General features: G+C 38.7%; 1 protein-coding gene across 2 annotated transcripts in view; it reads right to left on the bottom strand.

Moving 5' to 3' along the window:
* Positions 1 to 25,408, bottom strand: part of GNAL (G protein subunit alpha L) — a 2,475,953-nt gene that overhangs the window by 690,893 nt on the left and 1,759,652 nt on the right. For both annotated transcript variants that reach the window (XM_044067360.1, XM_044067361.1), the window contains exon 5: positions 23,104 to 23,201. In XM_044067360.1, the coding sequence (XP_043923295.1) occupies positions 23,104 to 23,201 (98 nt within the window). The remainder of the gene's footprint in view (positions 1 to 23,103; positions 23,202 to 25,408) is intronic.

Below are 25,408 nucleotides of genomic sequence, written 5' to 3'. Positions count from 1 at the left end.
GAGGCCTGACCATGCAGTCTGGGTGTCGATTTTCTAGGCATGGATCGAGTTTTAGGCCTTGAAGAAGAAGATGTCGTCGGTTTAATATGCAAGTCAGTAACCCTGAATAAACCCTCAGAAGCCGGTGCCTGCACAGCGGCTCCGGACCCATCCAAGATAGACACATTTGCAGGTTTCACAGTTGAAGCATCTCGTGGCATACCGGACTCTGAATGGGTCTCAGTAGAGGCCTGCGAATCTGAACTAGCGGGTATCAGGGGTTGCGAAAGCACCTCACTGAGTACCAGTGAACTGATGACTAGCTTAGGAGAAGCGTCGTCGGCAGCTTTGGACCTAGGCGGCCTGTCTCTGTCTTTATCTTTGCATTTTTTCTGAATGTCGGTAGTCGGGAGGCTTACTGAAGCCATATCTGGGTAATTGAACCGAGTGCCAAAATATTTAGAAGCGTAAATATACTGACAATGAATAGTTCGTTATTTAAATAAGGCACAAAACCAACAGCGAGGTACGTCGTGGTCAGGGCCTAGGCAAGGAATACAGTATGAATGAAAATCTTTATGAGGTATTTGCTTTCCACAAGAAATACAATTATTGACTTTTACTGACATCGGTTTAGGGCAAGAAAATGTTTCCCCAATGGGGTACTTAGCTTTAGTTAAGACTTCTGTTCTGAAACTCGAAAATGAAAATTTCAGGAGTCGGCCGACCGGCACTTGCAAACTGCTTCTGCTTCGGGCACCGCACGGCAAGAAAGACAGATGTAATGGTGTCGGCTGCATGCTTTATACCCCTGACTACCTGACTTCATGGAAGATGAGACAGCACCCGACGGAGGACCCAAGACTTTGATAATCAGGCCAACTGAGGGCATAGCTCTCAACCTTCCATCTCCAAAATGAGGAACACTAGCCCTCATAATGTGGAACAAATGGGCAAAATGTGGAACACATACTAATGGCTTACTAACAACTTCAAATAGGAAGATCATAGGATGGTTAAAATATGCTGGTTTTACTTGTAAATAAGTTCTTTTAATGAATTAATATGATTAATTTCTATTTAACATGGATTTCACTTAAAAAAATTCCTAACACTGAATGTGTGACAGAGTCTTTCAATGTGGAACTTCAAGGAACTTTGAGGAACATGAACTTTTTAAGACCCCAAATGAGGCTTGAGAGGTATGACTGAGGGTTACTGCAAGCAGATAACCCAAATGTGATGACTGCAACAGTGAAATATGAAGAACATCTGCTTCTTGCACCTAGGTCAACTGCATGCAAGCATACCTGACCAGAATCCCTTTCCCTACCTCCAACCATTCAAGGCACCTGCCAAATCCAACTAATATATGTAAATGCTGCTAATCACAAGATGCATGAAGCAGGGAGAAATTATATATCATGGAAGGTGATTTTTTACAAACATATTTTGTAATAAGAATGGAAAGACATATATACAAATAAACATTTTGCTGTTGTACTTGAAAAAGGTGTGGGTGAGAGCTCATTGTTGTTTACTATTTACGTGATAGGGGTAGCATAACTTCCATCCACTTCAACACATATGCTGGCAGGCCCCTTTAGCGACTGTCTCACAGGCCTTTCTTTCTTGCAGCCATACAACAATTAAAGCCATGCAAAAATAAGTAAATAAATAAATAACGTTGACTCTGATCTCAGTGTGCATAACTTTTTGTGAACTTAAGATTTCTGTTTTTGGAAGAAAACATTTGAAAGACATGAATAGTTTGGTGAACCAACAATGTTGTAAAAAAAACAAAAGTTCCATGTTCTCTTCAGAAATGCAGTAAAATGGCCTAAGAATCAGTACATTTAGAATTACTGTACAGAATCTACTAATAAGTCTCACTGGCTATTTTTGTCAAACTGTTCGTTTTTTCCTTCCAGGATTACTTTTCATCCTGATAAGAGGCTATGACTATGAAGAACTTCAATCTGTTTCACTTTGATAATTTACTGAAACAAGGGTTTTCAAAACAATCTACCATTTGTAAGAAGTGTATAAATAAGCAGTGTACACTTAATAAGCACTCCCTTAATTGTAACAAATTCACATTTCAAATGTCATGTAATGGCAACAGTTCAAAGAACTGTTTCTGTTGCATGAATTCATGTTGACATAGAACACTCGGATATCCTCCACAACAGCATATTCAGTGAGGGCGATTCATTAGTATCTGGACTTTAAAAAGTTACTGAAAGAAGCAAACTGACACATGGACTAACCTTGAACCCCTTGTACTAGGTTGTACTAATATCAGTTTAGGTGAGGATTCTACTGTGATACCCATATTACCAACATATGTCATGCCACGGTGGTACGGCGGTAGCATTGTTACCTCACAGCAAGAGGTTCTCCCGTTCGATTCTCAGCTTGCCTTGGGAGGGCCTTCTGTGTGGAGTCTGCATGTACTCCCCACGGTTGGGTAGCGTTTGAAAGACATGCGTGCGTAAATGGGCGTGCCTTCGTTGAAGGTTGGGCATCGAGCTGGCACCTCGGCATTTTGTAAAAATCTACTGCCAATCATTAGCGGACTGAAGTTCCGCTGTGGCGACCCCTTACCGGGAAGAAGCCGAAAGACAAACAACAACAACAACAGGTCTCCACTGAGCTAGATGAAGCACCTGAGCTGGTAATCCAGAACATATATCTATCACTTCAGCTGTCATCTAACGAACATGATCCAAAACAAACCTACAAAGAAACAAAGGAAATCTCAAGGCAGGCTAAAGCCTTTTTTCAATTTTGTCAAAGAGTTTTTAGGAAATACTATGACAGCAAATCCTGAGTAACAATCCTTCTTCAGAGAACCAATATGAGGTTCACGGATAAGTAACAGAAGGACTAATGATCAAAGGCTGCTCAATTAACAGGAATAACAAAAGTTCCTTTGACATAGCCTATGTCACAGTATTGTGCCTGGGGTGCAAGTTAGGTGATAGCAAAGATGATGTAGGTACGTCTTTTAAACAAGAAGTCTCATATATTGTAGCCATAATCATAGCAGATATTAATGACATTAAAAGCTACATGCTTACAAGCATAGAATGTACAATTTTAGACATCTTATTGGTGAACTCAGAGTTTTAGATGTATAGCTATTTCACTGTCTCCATTTCACTTGGAATAAATAAAGACAGGCGTGAGTGTACAACAGCTGGTCGAGAAGTCTCTGCAATGCAGGACAACAGAGTAGAACTCATTATGTGACTACAGAGAGAAAAGACTGTTCACGTCTGGAGGTTGATATGTAAGTTGGGGCTATTAAAATCCTATCAGTCAAGATTAAAATACAAGTTTTTTGGGGGAAAGGCCTCAAATTGTTCACTTTATGAGTAAATGTAGTAGTTACTTTACATTTTTCACAACCTAATGTCAAGAGTTTTAACAAGAAATGGGAACAGCTAATAGAACTGCTAATTCCAAAAAGCATAGATATGGCTAAAATAAGGGGAAACTTAGGTTAACCATGATTTTGGTGAGTCACCTGTTCTCCTGTAAACCAGCTACCACAATTTAAGAAATGAGAACGGAGTGAGGTGTTTACATACTAATTATGGACAATATTCACTCTTTGCTCTTTCTTAACAGTTCAGATGTGAAATTATTCCTAAGTCTATTGATCATAATAAATTTTCCTTGGTTGGCATTTACTGCAACATTAGTATTAATCCTTCTGAAAATTCCTGTTTCCTGAAAAACAAAACAAAAACAAATTGGGAGTACTGTCATAGTAAAATATTCCGTTCATGTTTTCACGTATCTTATTCATCAAGGCATAGACTGTTTAAGTGCAGTTTTATATTTTCTCCCTTAACATTCCTAATATATATGGTCTGTTTTTTCAATAAAAAATATTCGTAAACTTTTTATTAGGGATATGAATACATAAATTTACTGCACCTCTCTCTGACACAAGTGGGTTAACCATGGAATATGTGCATGGATTTTAGTGGAGTCACCTTCACATGCACAGGACATGTCCACTGAAGTCTGTGGATGTTTCCTGATACTAAACATACAGTGAAATTTCCAGAAATTTTTGTTTTTTTTTGAGCATTGGCTTAATAAAAAGATTCTGAAGCTTTATATTAAACAATGGCCAAAACATATTATTAGAGATACAGCGCAAAATATATTGTTGAACATAACTAGTCATATACCACAATGTATATACAAATGTGAACAAAAACATAAGTAACTTAATTACAGTCACACATTAAGCGAACTGAGACTGAAGGAATCAAACCCTGACTACAAAATGAAGATCACTAGCAGGTCATAATCTTAATCCTATGCACTAAATTGCCAAACAGTTTTCCTAATATTAGCTGTGATTCCTTCATGCCATCAAAAAGCTGACACTAAACTTCTCAATGTGACATTCAAACTGGCTTTAAACAACTGGTAGACTCAACTTTCTAACCAGATGAATATATCAGATACCATGTTTGTGCATCAGTCAGCTGAAAATAGTTGGGTGCAGCCATTTTATCCTCTAGGAACATTTGACCATGAATACATATTAGGCAGCTGGTAAGTAGGATCATAGGATTTCAGGAATTAGAAAGCACATACATCAAGAGGCCATATATGCTTTATCAGTGCTCACCTCTGTGAAGTATCTCCAGTTTCCAGAACAGCAAAGACAGACAAGCCAGGACTGAATTCATGGCTGCCCATCCAGTAATTAAAGTTTGTCTTAAATGATATGAGGGTGTCAACCTATTTCATATGTGACACCCTCATATTCTCATAGCTCCAGAGACGGGAAAAACATTAGGTAACATATCTGCCTCTTATAGGTTCATAGGTGTACTAGGCTAATGACCCTGGAGCCTTTACAAGCCTAGCCCATAGGATTACCCGGGCATCGTGCCACCCGACCTTAGTCCCACTGCCTCTGTCGAGTAGAGCCACTGGAGTGATCCCTGGGGTGAATTTTCTATTTCCCATCCACTCATCAAGATTTCTCTTGAAGATGGCCAGTGAGGAGCTCCGCTTAACATGTATGGGAAGTCTATTCTATAGCATGGGCAGTCTCTGGGTTATGAACCTGTCCCTCCAGCATGTTCTGTTGATTGTGGTAATGAGGTAGAGGTCTCTGGAGTGTGCAGTACAGAGGGATTGGGATTTCTTTAGATGTAGCATTTCTAACAGAGCTGGGTCAGACATGGCTTTGTAAGTCAAGCAGAGATCGACTCTAAGTAGGCTATATGAGACAGAGAATAGTTGTATTTATTTGAGTCTGTCCATACAGGACAAGTGTTTAAGGCCTGGGATCCTCTTTGTGAGGTACTTTTACGGCCTCTCCAGTTGTTGCAGGTGTCCAGTGAGGTACATGTCAAATGGGGCATTGTACTCAATGATTGGCCTAATGAGGGAAGAGTAGATGGAGACAATGACCTCTTTCCTGCTGGATGCAAAACCCTTAGTAATGAGATGTGCCACACAGAAGGACTTTCTGACCACAGTGGCAATGTGTTGGTCAAAAGTGAGGTTGCTGTCAACCTGAGTTCCCAGATCTTATAACGCTTTCTGTGTTCAGTTGGCTACATTGATGTGGTAATTCATGGGAACCAGGTTTTTTCCAAAGGGGATGACGACACATTTTTTGGCATTGAGTTTGTTGGTCTCATTGAGGCCTTTCTGTAGGACATCAATATCATTAGGGGAGTTAATTATGGCTCCCAACTTGCAGTCATCTGCATACTTTGTCAGCCATAGCCCCTTTGTGTTGGCCTGGACTTCAGAGAAGTAGATACCAAACATGAGAGGACCCAGGACCGGACCCTGCGGGACTCCAGTCGTGACTGGTCGGCAGTCTGACTTGGAGTCAGCTACTTTCACACTGTGGGTTCTATCTGTGAGCCAGTTTGCAACCCACCTAGTGTATTTTTTATGTGTTAGTAGAGGGTTTTATTTAGGAGCCTCTTGGACTACATACTTAGACACTCCAGCTACAGGTATAGTTGAAAAAGCAAGTTAGGAGGTTTTATAAGGCCAGCTACCACATGATTCAAGTTGACTTAAAGAGCTGGGTCTGGATGCTAGAAATAAAAAGGAAACACCAAAATGCACAGCTGGAGCTTACTACATACCATCATTTTTCAATTTGTACTAGCGGTTCATACATCCAGATATAGAAGGAATTGTTCATGTTTGTGGAGGAAGAAAACTGGAAATACATGGAAAAACAGCATCATTAAAAGTTGTACTCCCCATATCCAAGAAAACAAATGGTAAACAACATTTATACAAGCAACAAGGCATTTTACATACCTTCCTCTAAAAGCAATCATCTCCCCAGCTTCTACGATCACCCATTCCTGGATCCCCCAATTGTTTGTACCAGAAGATACCCTGGATGAAAACCTTAATTTGTGTTGTGATTTTGTTTTTGAATATTTACTTGTATTTTACTGATTTTCTAATGTGTACATTGCACTTTGCATGTTTAGTCTATGGATCTTGTTTTCTATTTAAGCCTATAGAAACAAAAATCCTATTGTAGTCTGTAGGGATGTAGATCCAGCTAGTTTTGTTTACTTTTGTTAAGATGATCTAATGACCATGTATATATTCTGGATGAGTTAATGAAGATGTAAATATTTTTAATAATTACACTTTGCGTAAGATATGTGTTTTTTATTCCACCCTTCCAAACCCAGTATACATGCACACAGACTTTAAAATTTAGCAGTTCCGCTTTCATAACTACTAATTTCCAAAAATAATATAAAGCTATGGGGGAAAATATTTGTCTTCCTAACAGGAATGATAAAAATAAGTGACTTTCAACCTCTTTCCCACAGTGTAGGCTTGGAAAGACATGTTAAGCTGACTATTTTCCCAGAAGCAGCCTAAGAGCGGAGGGAGGTTAAACGATTAAATGGTTCACTACGGATCACACAGTATGTAGTGATGGTAAGGCAATGAAACTCAGCACATGGGATATTTTGATTCTTAACTTCTATAACAGTTAAAAGCTAAACTACTTCTGTATTATTGATGTATGGTATTTAAAAAATATAGCAGTTTATTTTGTTACTACTGTAAATCAGACCAACTGATTTACTTACAATGGATGTAATATAACTAAATGTTCAAGATTTCAAAATCAGAAAACATTTATTGACTTCTTCAGGTACTGGATTGGAATCATTTTGTCTTACAAAGCATTGAATCAGACAAATTCAAGCACTGCACTTTGAAAATAGTGTGTTTCTCAGAATCCACTGAAGAAACAAGTGTTGTTCATCTTCACTGTAAGTAAAGAAGACATTGGAGATGCTTAAAATAAGTAGCAGGAAATGTGTGAGGTTGGCTGTCCATTTCTACAGAAATTTACAAAAAGCACACTGCGGTAAGATTAGTTTTTGATAAACAACATTCATAAAACATTACAGTGAAATGTAGTTATACAACATACTGAAAAGCAAAAATATTTAGCCATACTAAACTTGGTATGCAGTTCTCCCAGGCAAATCAAAAAAATAAACCATCTCAAAATAGGATTTGTTCACTTGTGCAAATCTTACTAATATTCATACTAAGCTCTGCCAGTTCACCCAGAGATTTAACACTATAACTGTTTCCTTTTTCCCCATTGATTTTTATTGAATTGTTAAAAAAAACTTTGAATAAACAGAAAACCAACAAGTGTACATACATAGATCACCACAGAATGAGGAAAAAGAACACAGATATCTTTATACAATATAAACATAACTAGACTGAAAATATTTTCCACTCGTTAAGTCTTCATAACAGTAAACAAACTATTCCCTGTGGTCCAGGGTTTGACTCTCTGAAATTCTATCTAACTGTGATTTTGAGGAAGTCACTACCCAAGCAGTTTTGTTGGGATGTCCATGTGGCTCGGACCTGTACTGTGTTTAATAAACATAAACAAGTAAACACAGCTATCTCATTCAGCTGGACAATGAGGACAGGAACTTAATGAAAATAAAGCTGGTGTATGCATGCTGGAGTATAAGACGAGGTAGGCTCTTACTCTTCAGGGTCTGGTGCTCAGCACGTCACATAACATACACACATGTAAAGCATACAACATGTTGTCAAACTTCTCTAGGTTCTTCCTTCTTTGAAACAAGAAACTGAAGAAACTGAATAATGCTAAAGCTTTGGTTCCCTTGCAAGACTATTTTCCTTTTTAAAAACTTCTGCTGCTTTGCAGTTGCAACAGATTAAATTGTTCCGATATAAGAATCAAGTCTGTGTTTCAAAGATGCCAAGGTTGGCAGAGTAAAGATATTTAAAGATAAGTCATTCAACAATGTTGGAGTATGTTGCTTTGAAAATCCAGACTGCAAAAAACAAAAACAAAAAAAAAAAAACAAAAGATTATGCACTCTTAGTTAGCAGTATTAACAGCAGTACTGGCACACTTTAAGGCCAGAATCTGAAAAACACGCTGCTTCCCCCTCCTGATCCGCCTTTGTAATGCGTGTTAACCTAATCCAAACCTTAACCCCCGCCCTTAAACCTAACTGTGCACCTAACGTTAATGCTACAACTGCACAAGACAGCTGGGATACTCACCACACTGACATAGTCACACACGCACACATACATACACATACATAACAAAAAAAACCCACTGAGGGCCAGATCCAATAAAGCCTACACTAAGTATACAGTAAGTGTACACAGTATGTATTTAATAAAATTCTTATCACATGATTTGTGCTTTCTAATTACTCAGAAAGATTACACTAAGTGTACATGTAGTCTAAACTTTGTGGTAACCTTTATGAATCTCTCTCAATATTTAAAACTACAAGAATATTAGCAGGGAAATGAAAATTAGGAGGAAGAAGGTGTGAGTTATGTCTGTATTGTCTGTTCACTCAGAACCGGGTACACTTAGTGTAGGCTTCATTGAATCCCAGGGTAAATCTTTTCCCATACCTGACCCTTACTTTAACCCTGACCCAAACACACTTGCAAATACAATAGATCTATCCCCTTACCTGACCCTTACTCTAACTGTAACCCACAAACATTCTCACTTACACCAAGTCTATCCCCTTACCTGACCTTTACTAACCCTAAAACACACAGACTCACAGATACATTAAACTTGTCTCCTTGCCTAACCCCTACTCTAACCATCACACACACACACACACACACACACACACACACACACACACACACACACACACACACACACACACACACACGCTTGCACACAAACTCCCAGCACTACCAAAAAGCCACCTATCTTTATCAGCCAAACTGGCAGTTGCTTAATCAGACATTTTCACAACGTGCCAGTCACACAAATATTAATACAGTTCATTTTGTTGACCAAGAAAGCGTTTGATCAAGTGAAATGTAACCATATATATGGACAGATAGACAGAGAAAGAGATACATACACACACACACACACACATGCATGTACATATTAGAATCCTTTACTGCATGAAATGTTCTTCATTAGACATAACTTCTGAATATAAAATAGACTTTATATGCTTAACTTAAAACAAATAATAAAATTAACTAAAGTATGGGAAAAAAATCTATAATGCTATACTGCTAAAATAACTTAGGGCTTAGAATGCCTTCTTTTTTATATACTTGAGTTAATACTTATGCAGTCAAGTATTTATATTTCCTAGTTCTTTTTTCTCTTTTTTTTTCTTGGTGATTTTTGTCCTTGTGGTACAAACCATCAAGCCTTTGCTAATGAGACTTCTTATTTCTTTCCTCACACTGGGAAATTACCTTACTACAGCAAAAGTGTAAAAGCTTTCTGCAAAGGGCATCATGCAGACAGTATTAATGGCTAATTGAGCATCTAGCAATGACAGAATTTGTATGGCCTTACACCCTCCCTCCCATTGGTAGGGGGACACATTTTTTAGCACCACTGTGCACCACAGTGTCTTCCTCTGCAAATGCATGCTTCTGTACACTCTTCTAATGAAGGCTACCATCAGACTATGGCTTGTTGAGCCAAAAGCTTGCCACATTATATGCACTGCAATGCCTCTCCTCCTCTTGAAATTGTGGCTGCATGCCTCCTGCCCAACCTTGGCTTCCCACTAGGGTGGTTATGCCCATCCTTCCCACTAGCTCAGTCAAGCACTCCAGCCGCTAATCAAATCAGGTCCCTAGGCTGCAACTGGGGCCTTATCCTTCTACATCTCTGGAGTTAGATGTTTGTATTTCACAGTTCATCATATGAAGTGCTAATTTTTTGTTTGCGGCATCACAACACTTTTTCAGTTTGTTTTTTGTCTTGGGTACTTTCTGTGTGGAGTCTGAAAATCCCCACACCCCACTCCACCATTTGCAAGGGGCCCTTTCCATGTGTGCTAACTTCCTTCACACCCCAAAGGCATGCTGTTTGTGAATTTGTGATTCTGCATATTTGCTAATTTGTGAAATCTCACTCAGGATTAGATTCACTACTTGCAACCGTGGAGTCCAGTGAAAGGCTCTGACTGCCTGCCCTCTGATACTGATTTATAGTAAGCAAATTATTAGACAATACTTGTCTGAAACATGACATTCTTTTAGATCATATGCAGACCTACTATACATCCAACAGACTTATAATGGTAAATTTAAGAACAAGTCCTTTTGTGTTGACCCTAGTATAAACAAACTTTGTAATTAAAGAAAAAAGTTTCTGGTAGTAAGGGATAAACATTCTAAAAGTAAATTTAAGGTCTGTAAAAAACTCAGGAGTAAAATAAAAACTTGCAAGCAAAGTACAAAATTAATAATGTCACTTCTTCCAAAGCTAAACATACATCTTTATTTAACTATGTTAGGAATCTGTAAAGTAACACTCAACAATGGACATAGCTGATCTCACATGGTAACACCTATTCTAACCCTGAAGACATCTTCATTATACTTGCAAACAAATTTAGTTCTAGCTCCTCCCACTTTCCCTTCCTGCCTCTCCACCAACAATCCAATGATACTTGCTGCATGGTTTCAAAGACCATAGCAGGCTGTCTTTTATTCAGTATCAAACACAGCCTCACGGATTCCCTTTTAGATTTACTCGTTCTCAGTCCATCTCCACTGTACATGTGTTTGACACATGGACTGCAGCCACAGCAGTATCCCTAGGAAGAGGTGGGCCTACTACTGACCCCAGAAACTATAAACCAATTAGTATCACCAGAATTATTTGTAAAGTAATGGAAATGGAGAATAACGAAACGTAGCAACAAAGATAATGGCAGTCCACAATTCCTCAACTTGAGCAAATTGGGATTTGTGAAAGATAGGTGTTGTCTGCTAAGTCTCTGACAAGATTACTGAGGTTCTGTATGACTATTCAGTATACGTGGCATACCAGGATCTAACTGGTAACCTCTATGCTAGCCAGCTAGATTACTGACAGTAGCCACACAGTAAGTGTTGGAGACACACTGTCCTCTATAAAAAGTGGCATACTACAGTGATGTGTTTTAGATTCACCCCTCTTTGCTTAGCACTTCTTCTCTGATGTTCAAGCTGATGTCAATGATGTCTGGCTAACAAAGTTATCTGATAACTGCATACCCAGCTCTTTAACTGCTGATACACACATCCTGCATGAAGGCCTAACCTAAACTAATTTCTGCTGTCAAGACCATAGACTTAAGCTAAATACAAAAAAGCAGTATTGTACTATTTAAAAAACAACACACCTACACTTGTCACATAAATGACACCTATCCTCAAAGCTGACACTATCATTAGAGACCTAAGCAGGTTCATGGACAATGACTTCTCCTTTAGCCACCATGTATCACTGTTGTTAGAAAATCCTTGCACCTAGCCAACAAATTATTAAAAGTTATATCTTCCAGGGCCAGAAAATGTTTTTCTGTCTCTGCTGTTTTCTTTTTAGGCCCAAAGCAGAATACAATGCCGTATTTGGCATGTACCTGTCCACACATATTACACAACCTGATAAACAACAATGAACATTTGGTAGTTCCAGCAGAAGGAAAAGACTGCAAGCTGTAGTGCTTGTGGTACAGAGGCTGATTCACTCAACTCTCATTTGCCTACTGTGTGACTCTGAAAATGTCACTTAACCAGACAGTGCTTAAGGGTAACTGGGAATTAGGGCTAGGCTTCTCAGTGGTCCTCCAGATTGCAAGCTTGGTATCTATGAATCTATGACTTCTGACCAAGATCTTAGAAATGAACTCCTTAAGTTACAATGATCATGTAAAAGCCTTAGCTAATGCTTACAGAATCCTGTATGGTGACTCTGTTTGGCTTGCAAGTTAGTAATGGAACCAGTGCTGTCCAGCTTCACGCATATTTAAAAAATGGTAACATCACCAATACTTGCCTTAAGGATCTTATTCTACATTGAAATATAAACAGAATCTGTTGGTGTAACAAATAGATTTCCCAAAGTATAACCTATTTATGGAAAACGCCCCTCCGATTATCAAACAGAGAAACTCCCTAACTTTTTATAAAGCCATCCTCAACAAGTGGATAGAAATCTGTACATTCACCCCAGTGTGTCATCCAGTACTATCATAGAAAGGGGAAGCAAGCGGTGAGAACTACAATGACTAGGATCTAATGGAGCAATTGCCAAGTACAAATTTATGAACCTATTAACCTATACGCCTGCTGTGGGGCTGCAGATGCTTTTCTGGACTGGTTTGCCTCCCACACTGCACAGTGCCAGGTGTTAATTCTTTATTCGTCCGCATCATTATTTCTGCATCCTACTGTGGTCCATTCTCAGTCTGTTGTTGTTTTCATTACATATACCTGCTCTGCTCAGCAGGATAGATCTTCAGTGTCACTGCTACAAAGATTGTATTCATCTTTACCTCTCTTTTCCTCAAAACAAAATAGCTGCTGTAGGGTACCTTAAGGGTGACATGGAAGACATCCAAAACTGTCCCTGACTTTGCAGAATGTCCCTGATTTTGCCTCATATTCTTGCCCTGTCCCTCTAGTTTTTTTTTGATTTTCTGTTAAATCAGACAGTGAATAGTTCCATTATGGGCCTTTATCCCACTACCCATTATTTTTGGATTTGTCCAGAATTCTTGACCAAGACATTGAGAGGTATGATGACAAGTGCTCATCTAATGGCTATATGCACTACATTAATGCATTCCAAATGCCTGGCTTTAAAATAATGACTACCATGTATGATGACGATAAAACTGGAAGGTTGTGGACATGATAAAAAAATCTTTGTGTGATCTTGGATGATGACAATTAGGAACCAAGTGTCATCTATCCTTAAATCATGATTTTTCCAGTTAAGGAAAACTATCCCAAAATCCTACTGTAGTTGTGCATGACCTCACCTACTCCCAGCTTGACTGCTGTAATATATTGAACTAAGGATTCCTAACAGTGAACCTGAATGATTTCTAGTGCACAACCCAATAATGTGGTTACTTATACATACCTCTAGTTACTGCCATGTTCCCCCAGTTTGTCAGTGCTTACATAGCTACCAGTTTGGCCTCATATAACCATTAGTACTCTACTGTTATTGTATCTAGCACTGCATGAGCTGGGTCCCCTTATCCCAAAGAGCTCCTGGTCCCTTACAGATATACCTCTAAACTGATCAGATCTTCACAGAACGCCCAGATTTTTATTTCATACTTTGTCTGTTTCTACTAAAATCTGTGGTTTTCTTCCAAATCATTGAGGACTGAAGTTAATAAATAATGACAGACATTCAAGTTTCAGACTTCATATCATTCGGGCAATGCATTCCAGTGCAACACCCATTACAGATAACCACTGCTTAATGTCCAGGATAGGTTCTATCTCATTGAACATTAAGCAATTAGGATATTAAATAAACAAATGTATACTTTACATTGTGCTTTGCTTAACGTCCTTCTGCACAACATCTGACCACATTTACATCTACTTAGCACAGTCTGGACACAAACGCGGTTGGATGTTGTGCGGAAGGATGTTAAGCAGCACTCACCTGTACTCCATCAACTTTAAGTTTATAAGAGCACTATTTAAATTTTTTCTTTATTTTTGTGCCTTTGACTACCCCCCCCCCATTCTTTTTGACTTTGTCCAGATCGCTTCTGCAAAGAGGTTGAAAGGTACCTCCAGCTTTTATTATGTACCCAATTTCCATACCTGACTCTACTGCATATCTGTTCCATTGTCTTCACACATCCTGTTTTGAGATGCTGCCATTCGTCTTAAGCTCCCCTTATTTGCTCTTCTTCCTATGAACTAGAACCTTGAGTATCCTTCTGTGCAGAGTCTGCATGTCCTCCCTGCATTCGTATGGGTTTCCTCTGGGTGCTCAAGTTTCCTCCCACATTACAAAGACATTTCTCCCACAGCCTCCACTGAAAATTGGCTTTGTTCCAAGTCAGTAAACAAATGTAAAATAAATAAATAAATAAATTTACTTGAACTCCTGTAGTTTCACTGTAGTCAAATCTCAGGTCTTCATGCAAGTCTCTCTTGACCTTAGAGCCTTTTAAGACAACTGTGGCCACCAGTGGGTTACACTATGCATTTTATATTTTCACAAGTCCCATTCAATGTGGCTCTTGTCTCCGAAACTCACCTTGTAAAATAACTGCAGGTGTACAAAAGTGAGCACTCTTTCTGCAGCAATATTCCAATGCAGTAGTTTCATAGTAGAATATGAAAGGTAATATCAGTGTGGCATCTTTTTATAAGTAAATGATCATTCTATGGACCACATACAGCATCAGATTTATCTACCATTCCTTCAAATAGCAATTAAAGATGTCGACTTAATTTTTTTAAGAATATCTTATCAAACATACCAGGAATTAAAACTTTTAAAAACAGATGGTTGACAATGTAGATCAAATTTAGCTGGCTCAGAAGTTTCTTTTATTGTCTGTTCTTTTTTGAATGTCTTTGTGTTAATACAGCAGTGCAATAATGCAACTAACATCTATGCTACTTCTTCACTATAATGGTTCCACACATCTTCTAGTAAACACAGGAGCAGATTTTAATCTCATCACAATGCCATCAGCATATAAATGTTTAAATATACTCAGTATGAATGTCTAGTTAAGTAGCCTACTCAGAGTCACGCAGTAGACAAGTGGAGACTGTGGGATTCAAACCCAGCTGTGACCTAGAAGCACATAGCCTTAAACCTCTGCATCACACAGCCAGACAACTAGTTACAGCCTCTGCCTTTTCCGGAGGAATAGAACTGCAAAAATGTAAAGGACTAGGGTCAAGAAAACTATAGATCTAAGCTGTAAAGAGACAAATATACATCAAAGGTACTGTCTAACAAAAATGTAATGCTTTAGTTATGTTTAGCTAAAGCTGGACTTTAGGAAACACATTTTTATTACTTGTTCTGTTTACAAAATGTGCATAAATTTTATACCAAAAATGACAGTACTCTTGTCTTGTCAGAAAATATTTAGGAATATGAAAAATATTTTAGCACTGCTTCTGTGATGGAAGAGCAACAGACAAAACATTAAAGTTGTTCTATTTGGAGAGGCCTTATAAGTACCTCTTCATGTCTTCACCAAAGAAAGCAGCCACACCAGTCCAGTAGTTCAGGCAATAAGGCTCACAATCAGGCAAAAATCAACCAGGTTTACTTCATCAGATACAACAAATTCTTCATGCCACAGGTTTAAATACTATAACAAACCACTAATTAATAAATTAACAAGTCATTAATTAAACAAAGACCACATAAAATCACCCATTCCAACAAATGAAATTACCAATACAATAGGTGTAACTGGTACATCTTGAACTACAAAGGCACTGAACCAAAAACATAGATACATAACTATGTTCATTTACTAATATGAATCTAAAAAAAGTTATATCTCTTCATGTCCTCCCTTACAGTTTTTACTTTTTGTTTTCATATTTGCTTCGAGCTAACAGCCAGCAAGCTGTTAATGGTGTGACATGCAGCATGTGTGTAACTTATCATTACACAGCCACCAGACGGTAACAATTTCAGTGAAAGACAGCAAAGTTCAGGAAATAAATGTGATTCTTCCTCTTACAACAGAATGCTGTATGAAATTACACACAAAACTATAAATGAATTTGCATTTCCTTTGGGCAAGGACATATTTTCGATGATCTCCAATTATGCCAGGAAAAACTCTGTCATTCACTGCTTCTAAAAATAGAAAAGAGACCATGAAGCAATTAATAGATGATGTGAAGTCCTTAAACACCCTATCATATTAAAGGACCATACCCAGAAATTTGCAGCTGAATAACGCTATAAAATGTCTGACCTGGTTTAATTTCATAATCACCAGCAAAATGTCTGTGACTTCTCAGCAGACAGTTCCTTTTTAATATGATCATACATTACCCAGATAAGCTTACTAAATGGAGCAGACACATCTTAATGGTAAACCCAGAGTACTGAGTTTTACAGAATTAAACAGTTATTAAAGTAGTTAGAGGGAATCAAACCTGGAGGTATTGAATAATGGTTGAAAGTAATTCATAACCTTAACTCTTCAGACTAACCTACCAAACACTGTGCCTGCTAATTCTGGCACACATAACTGATTTTTAACTACTCCTTCACAACTTCAGGCTACCATTAACAAAGTCCTCCTTTACTACTTAAAAGTACTGATATGGAAGGGACGCAAATGGTGAAGTTCAATGGCAGAGTAATTCATTTAACATTTGTAACACTGGTCCCAATGGTGCAGAAATGCACTGGGTCATTGGTGGTTTCTGTCTCAAAACTCAGGGCAGTGAGGTTACAACCTGACCTCTGCCTTCTGGTTACTACCTGTTTGGAATTGGCATACTAAGCTGCTTGCGTACTATAACATGTTGTTGAATTGGCTGCTTTAATATGTATATTTATAGAAATAAATATTTATCTATTTTTCTTTCTATTTATCTCTCTCTCTAGCTAGCTCTTTATCTGTCCAGGCCTGTGTTTTTCAGAGAGTTTTTTGTACTAAGATATGTTACCGATACATGCAACTCCATATAAATTGCAGAAGGAGATAATTCTGGGCAAATTACAGGTGCTATGAAGAGCACTTTTGTCTAGAATCAAAGATTGAAACAATACTAATTTCATGAACATCACTCATTCATTGCCTTAGGAATGGGGTCTATTCCTGTTATGGTGTAAGAAATCCCAAATAATTGGAGAAATTAAACCAAGAGTTTCAATAGCCCTGAAAATAAAAAGTCAAGCCAAACCTCATCCAATAAATGCACTTTTCTGCATCCTTTAATCCTCTCTATCTGTCAAAGGCAGAGAAAACATGCATTCCTCCTTCAGGCCGCTGGATAGCTAATATTTTTTCATCTATTGAGGAATAACTTCCAATTTAAGAATCAGTAAAACAAGTGTCATAAAAGAAAACAAAATGTATTTTTTAAGCTTAAGGTAGGTTTACAGTAAAGACAAATGACATTTTTTAAAGAAGTTGGAAGAACTGTTCAAGATTCCTTTGGCAATCCTTTTTCAGTTACAGTCCCCAGGATCCTACGGCAATCCTTTCTCAGTCATACTCCCCAAGGCCCTCATCAGAAAACAAACACATTCATTGAAACTTAAATGTACCTGAGTTTTTGGTAATCCAGTTACAAATGGTGCCCCTTATACATTCATATGTATACTCTTAACAACCATCAGGGCCTTTATAAGCCTAGCCACTCAGCCCGAGCCAGTTGCATCTTCTTGTAGCATGTGTGTCTAAATTGAAGGGGTATGTTAGTTAGGGAGTTGCTAAATAATTATGTGAGGGGGTATGTTAATCAGGAAATGTTTACTGTTGGTCACTGTCTATAGGAGGCATAGGGGGCTAGACCCAGGATGACTTTAAGATTTTCCATCCAGTGTTAGTTAGGGAATGTTTACTGTCAGCCTCTGCCTATAATAGACATGTGGGCCAGCCCTGGGATGAATTTATGATTTCCCATCCATTGGTCAGGGTTACATCTGAATAGGGTTAGGGATGGACTCTGCTTCACATGGATGCAAAGCCTATTCCAGAGCATGGGGATACTTTGAGACACATATCTGTCTTGCCAGCATGTTCTATTTATGTTGCAAGCAAATTTTAAATCCCTGGATCTAGAGATTCTAGTGCTGTTTGTTTTGTAGATGTGCAAAAGCTCCATCAGGGCTTGATTCTGGTGCTGTTTGTTTTGTGGATGTGTAAAAGCTCTGTCAGGGGTTGATCTAAGGATGACTTACATGGTAAACACAGACTGCCCTGCAGCAGTCTGTAGGAGACCAAGCATAGAGACAGGGCTCTAAGATGATCTGTATAGGGCAATGTGTTAAAACCCTGGATTCAATTGATGAGGAACCTTTGTGGGACAGGTACATGCTAAAGGGGGCTTTGTACTCAATGACTGCCACGTAGAGTGGTACTATAACTTCCTTGGGTCTGGGTGCTATACCCTTACCTATACGTTGGGCAATGAAGAATGATTTTCTTACCACTTTAGCTACATGTTGATCAAAGGCCAGATTACTGTTTACATATATTCCCAGATCTCTAACTACTGGGTAAACTCTTAGGGGTGTCTTAACAATGGAGTGATTTGCCTGAGTTGATGTTTTCCCAAAAGGCATTATAATGCACTTCTTTGCAGTGAGTTTTAATCCATGACTTTGGCACCAGTCATTTGTCTGCATTAGACCTTCTTGCAGGATGTTGTTGTCATGGGGGGATCTTATGATAGATCCCAATTTGCAATCATCTATGAATTTGGTGAGCTAGGGGCCCCTGACATTAACCTTTATCTCCAAGAAGTAGGTGTCAAACAAGAGGGGGCCAGCAGAGAGCCCTATGGAACTCTGCTGGTGGCCTGACTCTTGGAGCAGGTGGTCTCACCAACCCTGACTTCCTGGATCCTATCTGTGATCCAGCTGGCAATCCATCAAATTATGTATGGATTTATGCCTAGTTCATCGAGTTTGTCTACAATACCCAAGTGGGGCATTGTATCAAATGTCTAAGCCAGATCTAGGTAGGTGGTATGGCATTTTCCCTTTATCCGTTTCTTTGGTTACCTTCTAAGAAAAGTCTACCAGACTGGACAGGCTTGATCATTCCCTGACAAAAATAAACTGGGATGGGTGCAGTATCTGTAGGTTGCTAATGTCTTTGTTGATCATTTCTATGACAATTTGTTTTATGGCTCTGCATATTAGACTAGTTAGACTAATAGGTCTGTAGTTTTCACTGTCAGTTGATGAAGGGGGATAACCACTCCCATCCTCCATTTCTCTTGGTATGTAACCTGTTTTGAGGCTAGAAAAGTAACACAAGTGGTCCTGATAGGTCATGTTTCAGTCTATATAGGAGACAGCTCAGGATATTGTCAGGTCCCACTGAGGCTGTATTTTTGGCCTTAGCGAGTGCTGCCATAACTTGCTCTCTGCTAATAGTGTGTGTGTGTGTGTGTGTGTGTGTGTGGTGTGGGGGGGGGGGTGATACTACTGGGGATTTACCAGAGGGTTGCAGGGGGTAGCGGTGGCTGAAGTTTGAGATGAATTTGTCAGCCAGTAGGTTTGCTATGTCACTCTGCTCAGTGAAGATGATGATATTTATTACCAATTCAGCACATTGTTGCATGTTCCCTTTGAGTTTAATTAACACTCTTAGTTTCCTGTTTAATTTAATTTTTGAGCTCTTGCCATTATGAGAGTTGTACTTTCTGATTTTGGCTATGACTTTTTCCTTTTGTTATATATCCTGTTAAGATTAGGAGTTCACCATTGTGGTTATTTTTTGGGTTTGTTTTGGGCTTACTGTTGGTAGGTACAGCAGTCTTTATGCAGCCATTTGCATTTGTACAGTGTTTCCATGAACAATTTTGCACAGACCGTTGTGAAATTGGGTTAGACTTGGCACTGAGTTTTTACAAAATGCCACTTAGTAGGTAGTTTATTATTAAGCATTATACACAAAGATTAATTTTATGCATGAGGCAAAATGCTGCACCAAGTTCAAAAGCATTTGCAGACTAGTTGTGATATTGTTCTTTGCCTTACTCAGGTGTAAGCAGTTTTTTCGGCAGGGTTCATCTTCTCTATTAATATAAGTAAGCATGAGTATCATGTTAAAATGGGATGCCAGTGGTCTGACTACTGACGTGTTACCATGCTTTTACGAGACTGACAGATTTATTTATTGCAATATTCTGAACTTTGCACCTTCGTTGAGCCTGGGAGACCTTATCTGGCATATACAAATGATGATACTACAATAAAAACTGTATTATTCATAGCTAGATAAATGTTACAGAGCAGTGACTTGTGCAACTGTTGAGAAAGTCTTAAGGTTAACAGAATTTTGGAAAATTAGGATCAAAATAAAGCTATTGCCTGGAAGCACATTGCCCCATCTTTGTTCTTCATAAAAACAGCCATACCACACAAATCTGTTTTTAGGTCTGCTACCTTTCTCATCATTTACACACAACAACAACAACACAACCTATTGTTTTTGTATACTATTGCACACTGTGTATATTGTGAGTACTTACTAGAGGACTTTGTAAATATGTTTGACTTATATCTGTTATGTTCTATCTGTGTTATCTGGAGCTTTTCTCCCCGGGCCTTCACTGAAAATGGACATATATCCAGTCGGACTATCCCGGTCAACAAATGTAAAATAAAAATAAAATAAATAAAATAAATTTATCAGTGATCGGAAATAGCACACCATGACATCCTTTATCACACAGTTCCCAGATGATTCTACCTTGCTATGTCCATATAATAATCTACAGCCCTTAACAAACACACTCCAAATTTGCTTTGAAAAGATCAAAGAATGGGTTAGACACAGCAGACTGCTACTAAATGAAAAACACACAACTATATACTTTGGTAAACTTTTTAGGCAGCAAAGACTCTCCTTTACATATGCTAGTACACTATACTGACTATACAAGCTACATTAAGATTCGGAATGATTTGTGACTTGGAGATATCTGGGTATAGTAATGGATTCCAAGCTTAGTTTCAAGGAAGATATTAATCTCAATGCTAAGGGAGTTAAAAATGAAGATGTTTTCTGGTATAAAAAAAACCTGACTACAGAAATATGTATCAGTGCTGTATAGTTATCAAAGGGAACAGGCACACAGAAAACATGATCAAGTGTCTCAAATAGTTTAGAATGTTACATAAAAATGAACATGCTTTAGTTTTCATCAAAAAATATCAGAATTTCAATTCAAAATCTTTTACTTTCCCCTTGCTTATGTTTCCCAGCTCAGCAGTTGTTGCCTTCTTTCTCACCTTACAACTTGACTACCATTGAGAAATATGCACTTGGTAAAAGTGCAGTGTTTCTGGACCCAATAAGACTACAAATTCAGCTACATGTGGCACCTGCTCTTCTCTCGCTTGGTGAGGGGCTTGTAAAACCTTGCAAAGTTTGACTAATATAACCTTGGTGGTACTTGAACCTTGGACGAGTGTGAAGTAGTATAATTTCAATATTACCTAGGCACATTTTATACAAAACACCAATAACACAGAGGTTAGTAAATAAAGAATAAACATAAACAGCCACACAAACTTTAACTACAAAATTCCTACTGCATGTGAAGAAAGCTGTGGAAACCTTATACTACCAGGTTTTTCCAGTTGGCATATCATTTTCTAGGAGTTTTCAATGAAAGTTGCCATTTGGAAAGACTTGATATGACTTAATGAATATAATTCCTTATTGTTATTTCCCATTGCAAACATACTGAATCCTGATTTCTTTGATAAGAGCCAAATTGCACATAAACACAGTAAAACATGTGGGCACATCTCATAGAAAATATATAAATATATGTACGGAAGGAGCAAAAAAGACCAAATTCAGCTGAAATGTTGGTATACCTGATGGAACACAGGCAATTTTGGATGGGATCTGCCCACTCTGCCAGTGAACTGGCTAGGTACAAGAAGTATCCATGAGTCAGAACACTGACTGTGGAACAGGGCAACTGCATGAATTTGGATAGTTTATCCCCTCCCCCCCTTCCAGGGGGTTTAAGGTGTGATCGCTCCTTCCAGTCTATCTGGAACTGTGGATGATCACCACCTGCAAGGGATGGGGGACAGTTCTGCTGCTCCTCCAGCCTGTCCACTCAAGGGTAAACATAATTAAAGGGATACTGAGGCCATATAGCATGCAGTGTGCTTGCTAGGAACAAAAATTATACATAACTCCCTCCAGCATTTCCAGACTATTCATGGTGGCAACCGTGCTGCAGGCAGAAGAAATGGGTTATAAGTAACACTTTCCAGTGGCTTCAAGCCATTAATGGTGCCAGCCTTGCTACATTCAGAGAACAGAATGTGATCAGTGATTATACTTAAATCCCTCCAGCATTTCTAAATGGTGCCAACCCTACTGCAGGAAGGAGACTGGGAACAGAGGTTATATGTAAAACTCTTCAGTGCTTACATGCTAGTTATGGTGTCCATGTTGTATGCAGAGATGAGGCTTGTGTCCTACTGAAGGTGGTAAAGGGGACAGTACACAGGGTCACAGCAGTGTCAAGACAGGAGCAAGGTGCTTGTTACCAAGTGAAGGTTTGGGTGAAAAAACACAATAATATACAAATGGATAATAAAAAGGGTCAGTGTTGGGGTCATTCTCTCCCCCAGGGTCATTAAATTAAAAATATTCTATACAGCATGACAAAAATATTGCTCCCCACAGCTTTGTAATGATTACTGCATCCTGTCTGAAACAAACCAGAATATGAAAGGTAGCATGAAGGCCAGCAGACTGGCAGTAAGACAGGCAAATATGAAAACCAATGACTGAAAAGAAATGCACTACTTCTGTTGCACTGGTTGTAAGGAATTACAGTGTAATAAACTGCCATTCATAAACCACAGCATTCTTGCGCTGAATACGTCTTAACACAAAAACACAAACCTTTTCACCTTTATCCTTCATTTTCACATAATTGTCTGACAATAACAAATGACCAACATTTGAAATTAAAGCAGAAATAAAACATGACAAATTGCAACAAATGCAAAAATTATTCTTGACATTTTTGAGAAATATAGACACTTACTACTGTGCACAGTCGATCAGTTGGTATTCATTTGATCTCTCAAAGCATGCCTTGACTCCTTCATCATCCCAAAGCTTTTTTGCATGGTCAAAGAATTCCTGCAACATGAAAAGGACACACGATTACTATTTCCTATCCCCAAGATATTCTGTTTTCATCCCTATGTAGTAATAAAGTAATTTTCATACGCAGGTTAACTAGCAGTTAGAGTCTTCAGTACAAAGGTCATACTGCAACAAATAACAACATATGCAGCGCCCTTCTGAGCGATTACGGTCCAATATTCAGTGCATCTAAACATTCAGTGCAGCTGCCCTCTCATGTTGATGTCCTATCCTTTTCTTGCGTTATCCTAAGTAACTCTGGACCCTCATGAAGATAACAGTGAATATACCCTTTAAAGCCACACACTCAGTTTCACTTACATAATGAATAAGACACGAAAAACAAACAGCTAAGGCAGTCAAACTAACATAAGGTGTGATTATCATCACAAGTTGCGAAAAAGTTACAAAAGAACAAGAACTATAGCGAACACTGATCAGTGCACAGTGTTAAAAGGACATCTGAAAGTAACAAGATGAACAAGATGGTAAAATTAATCTTAATCGCAGAATTAAAAGAATGCAACAGATGATGTTACTGTTAATGCCTTCTCCTAGCCACCCCTTCAAGATGCAAGTGAGGGACAGACAGGCAGGTTTTTGTGTAACCAAAGGCTTAGTAATAGCAGTATACGAAACCCTGAGAGGATTCTAACGTATTACTAGTTTAACAAGTCTCACAGCAAACAGATGTAAAGAAATTAAAAGGCTCACTTAATGTCTTGAGAAGGAGGTTACTGTCATCTTTGCAATATACATTTCTTTGTACCTCACAAACAGGACCGTTCTGCTGCACCTAAAACTTAGTGCTGTGAAAACACGTATGGCCCCTTGCTCTGTTTGGTTATGTTTTTGTTTATTAATGATAGCAACCAGCTGTTATAATGTGTTATAAATCAGGCACACAAGTCAAAGGGATTACGTATTAGATAAGATCTGTCATTCTCTCATATCTTTAGTCTAGAGGCAGCTAAAGAATTTAGACCATAAAAGCCTCTATTTTAGCTGCTCCTTCTACAAATAAGTAATTAAAATGAGTGATGTAATTTCTGCTACAGAACCAGCAACAAATTCATGACAATAAATATTATCATGACTTTTCCCAACACATTACAATTCTTGACACAGGCAAAAACTAATACAATTGTTCACTAGTTGAACCTTAATTAGGGTAAAGCTTAACACTAGGCTTTGTGGTGTAGAAGGATACAGCCCTGACTAAGACCTAGATGACTTGCGTTTGATTAGGGGCTCCAAATGAGTTACAAGGTGGGGAGTGGGACAGGCACAACTTCTGCTGATATGCCTGCTCAGGGGGAAAGGTATTTGGTGGCTGCTGGATGTTAAGACTTGGTGTTCCAGTGTTTAGGCAGGTACATTCCATGCCTGAAGCAATCCATATGCTGGGGGGGGGGGGGGTGATTTGAGAGGATATGACCATCCAAGCCAGTGACTGGCAACTATTGCAGGGGGCATGTGTTGAGATTTGCCTGCCCCTGTAGAAGGCATAGGTGGCTCCCACTGGGAAGTGGGTGCCATTTTGCCACTAGTGGAGTGTTTAGGCCTACACTACAAACTCCTTCATAACCGTCTGCAGGATGGCCATGCCCTGGCTAGCTTTTTCCTGACTGAGAAACAAATGAGCTACTTTCACTCTCACTCTGAAGGGAACAAAAGGACATTAGATTCCTCCTATTATGGAGTTAATGGATAGCAGTGGTTTGATGGTCAGTAGGCACAGGAATAAAAAATATATAGAAAAAATGCTTACCAGTGTGTTTCTACTTTTCATCATTGCTATATCTGGGACCCACTTGAGCGAATCCCTGGATGTGGAGAATAATTTTACTTACAATAAGTCCAAGATTGCCATTTCTAGGAATATTCCCCTTTCTCCGAGGTATAATGATCTCAGAGTTGGTATACATAAGTTTGGGGTCAGGGAGGCTTGCCCTCTACCAAAAAGTAGATTAAAGGATAAGAATGATTTTTGATACTTGCTCTTCTCCTGGAGTTTTGGTGTTTTTTTCCCGCATGTTGGGACTTGGCATTTCAAGTCATGACATTTCAATGGGGGAGCTATATAAACAGCGATCAGTTTAGAGCACACGCTCAAAAAAGAATATTTATTACTTTCTATTTTTTTTTGCAGCAGGGTAAGCCTATCTGCACCCCCCCCATTGTGGATGCCCCACACAACC

This window comes from Protopterus annectens, chromosome 3.part1 (genome assembly GCF_019279795.1).
Source record: "Protopterus annectens isolate FY-2018-M chromosome 3.part1, PAN1.0, whole genome shotgun sequence".
NCBI classification, from domain to species: Eukaryota; Metazoa; Chordata; order Ceratodontiformes; family Protopteridae; genus Protopterus; species Protopterus annectens.
The sequence above is the reverse complement of the archived record's forward strand: the minus strand, read 5'-3'. Positions and strand labels throughout refer to the sequence as shown.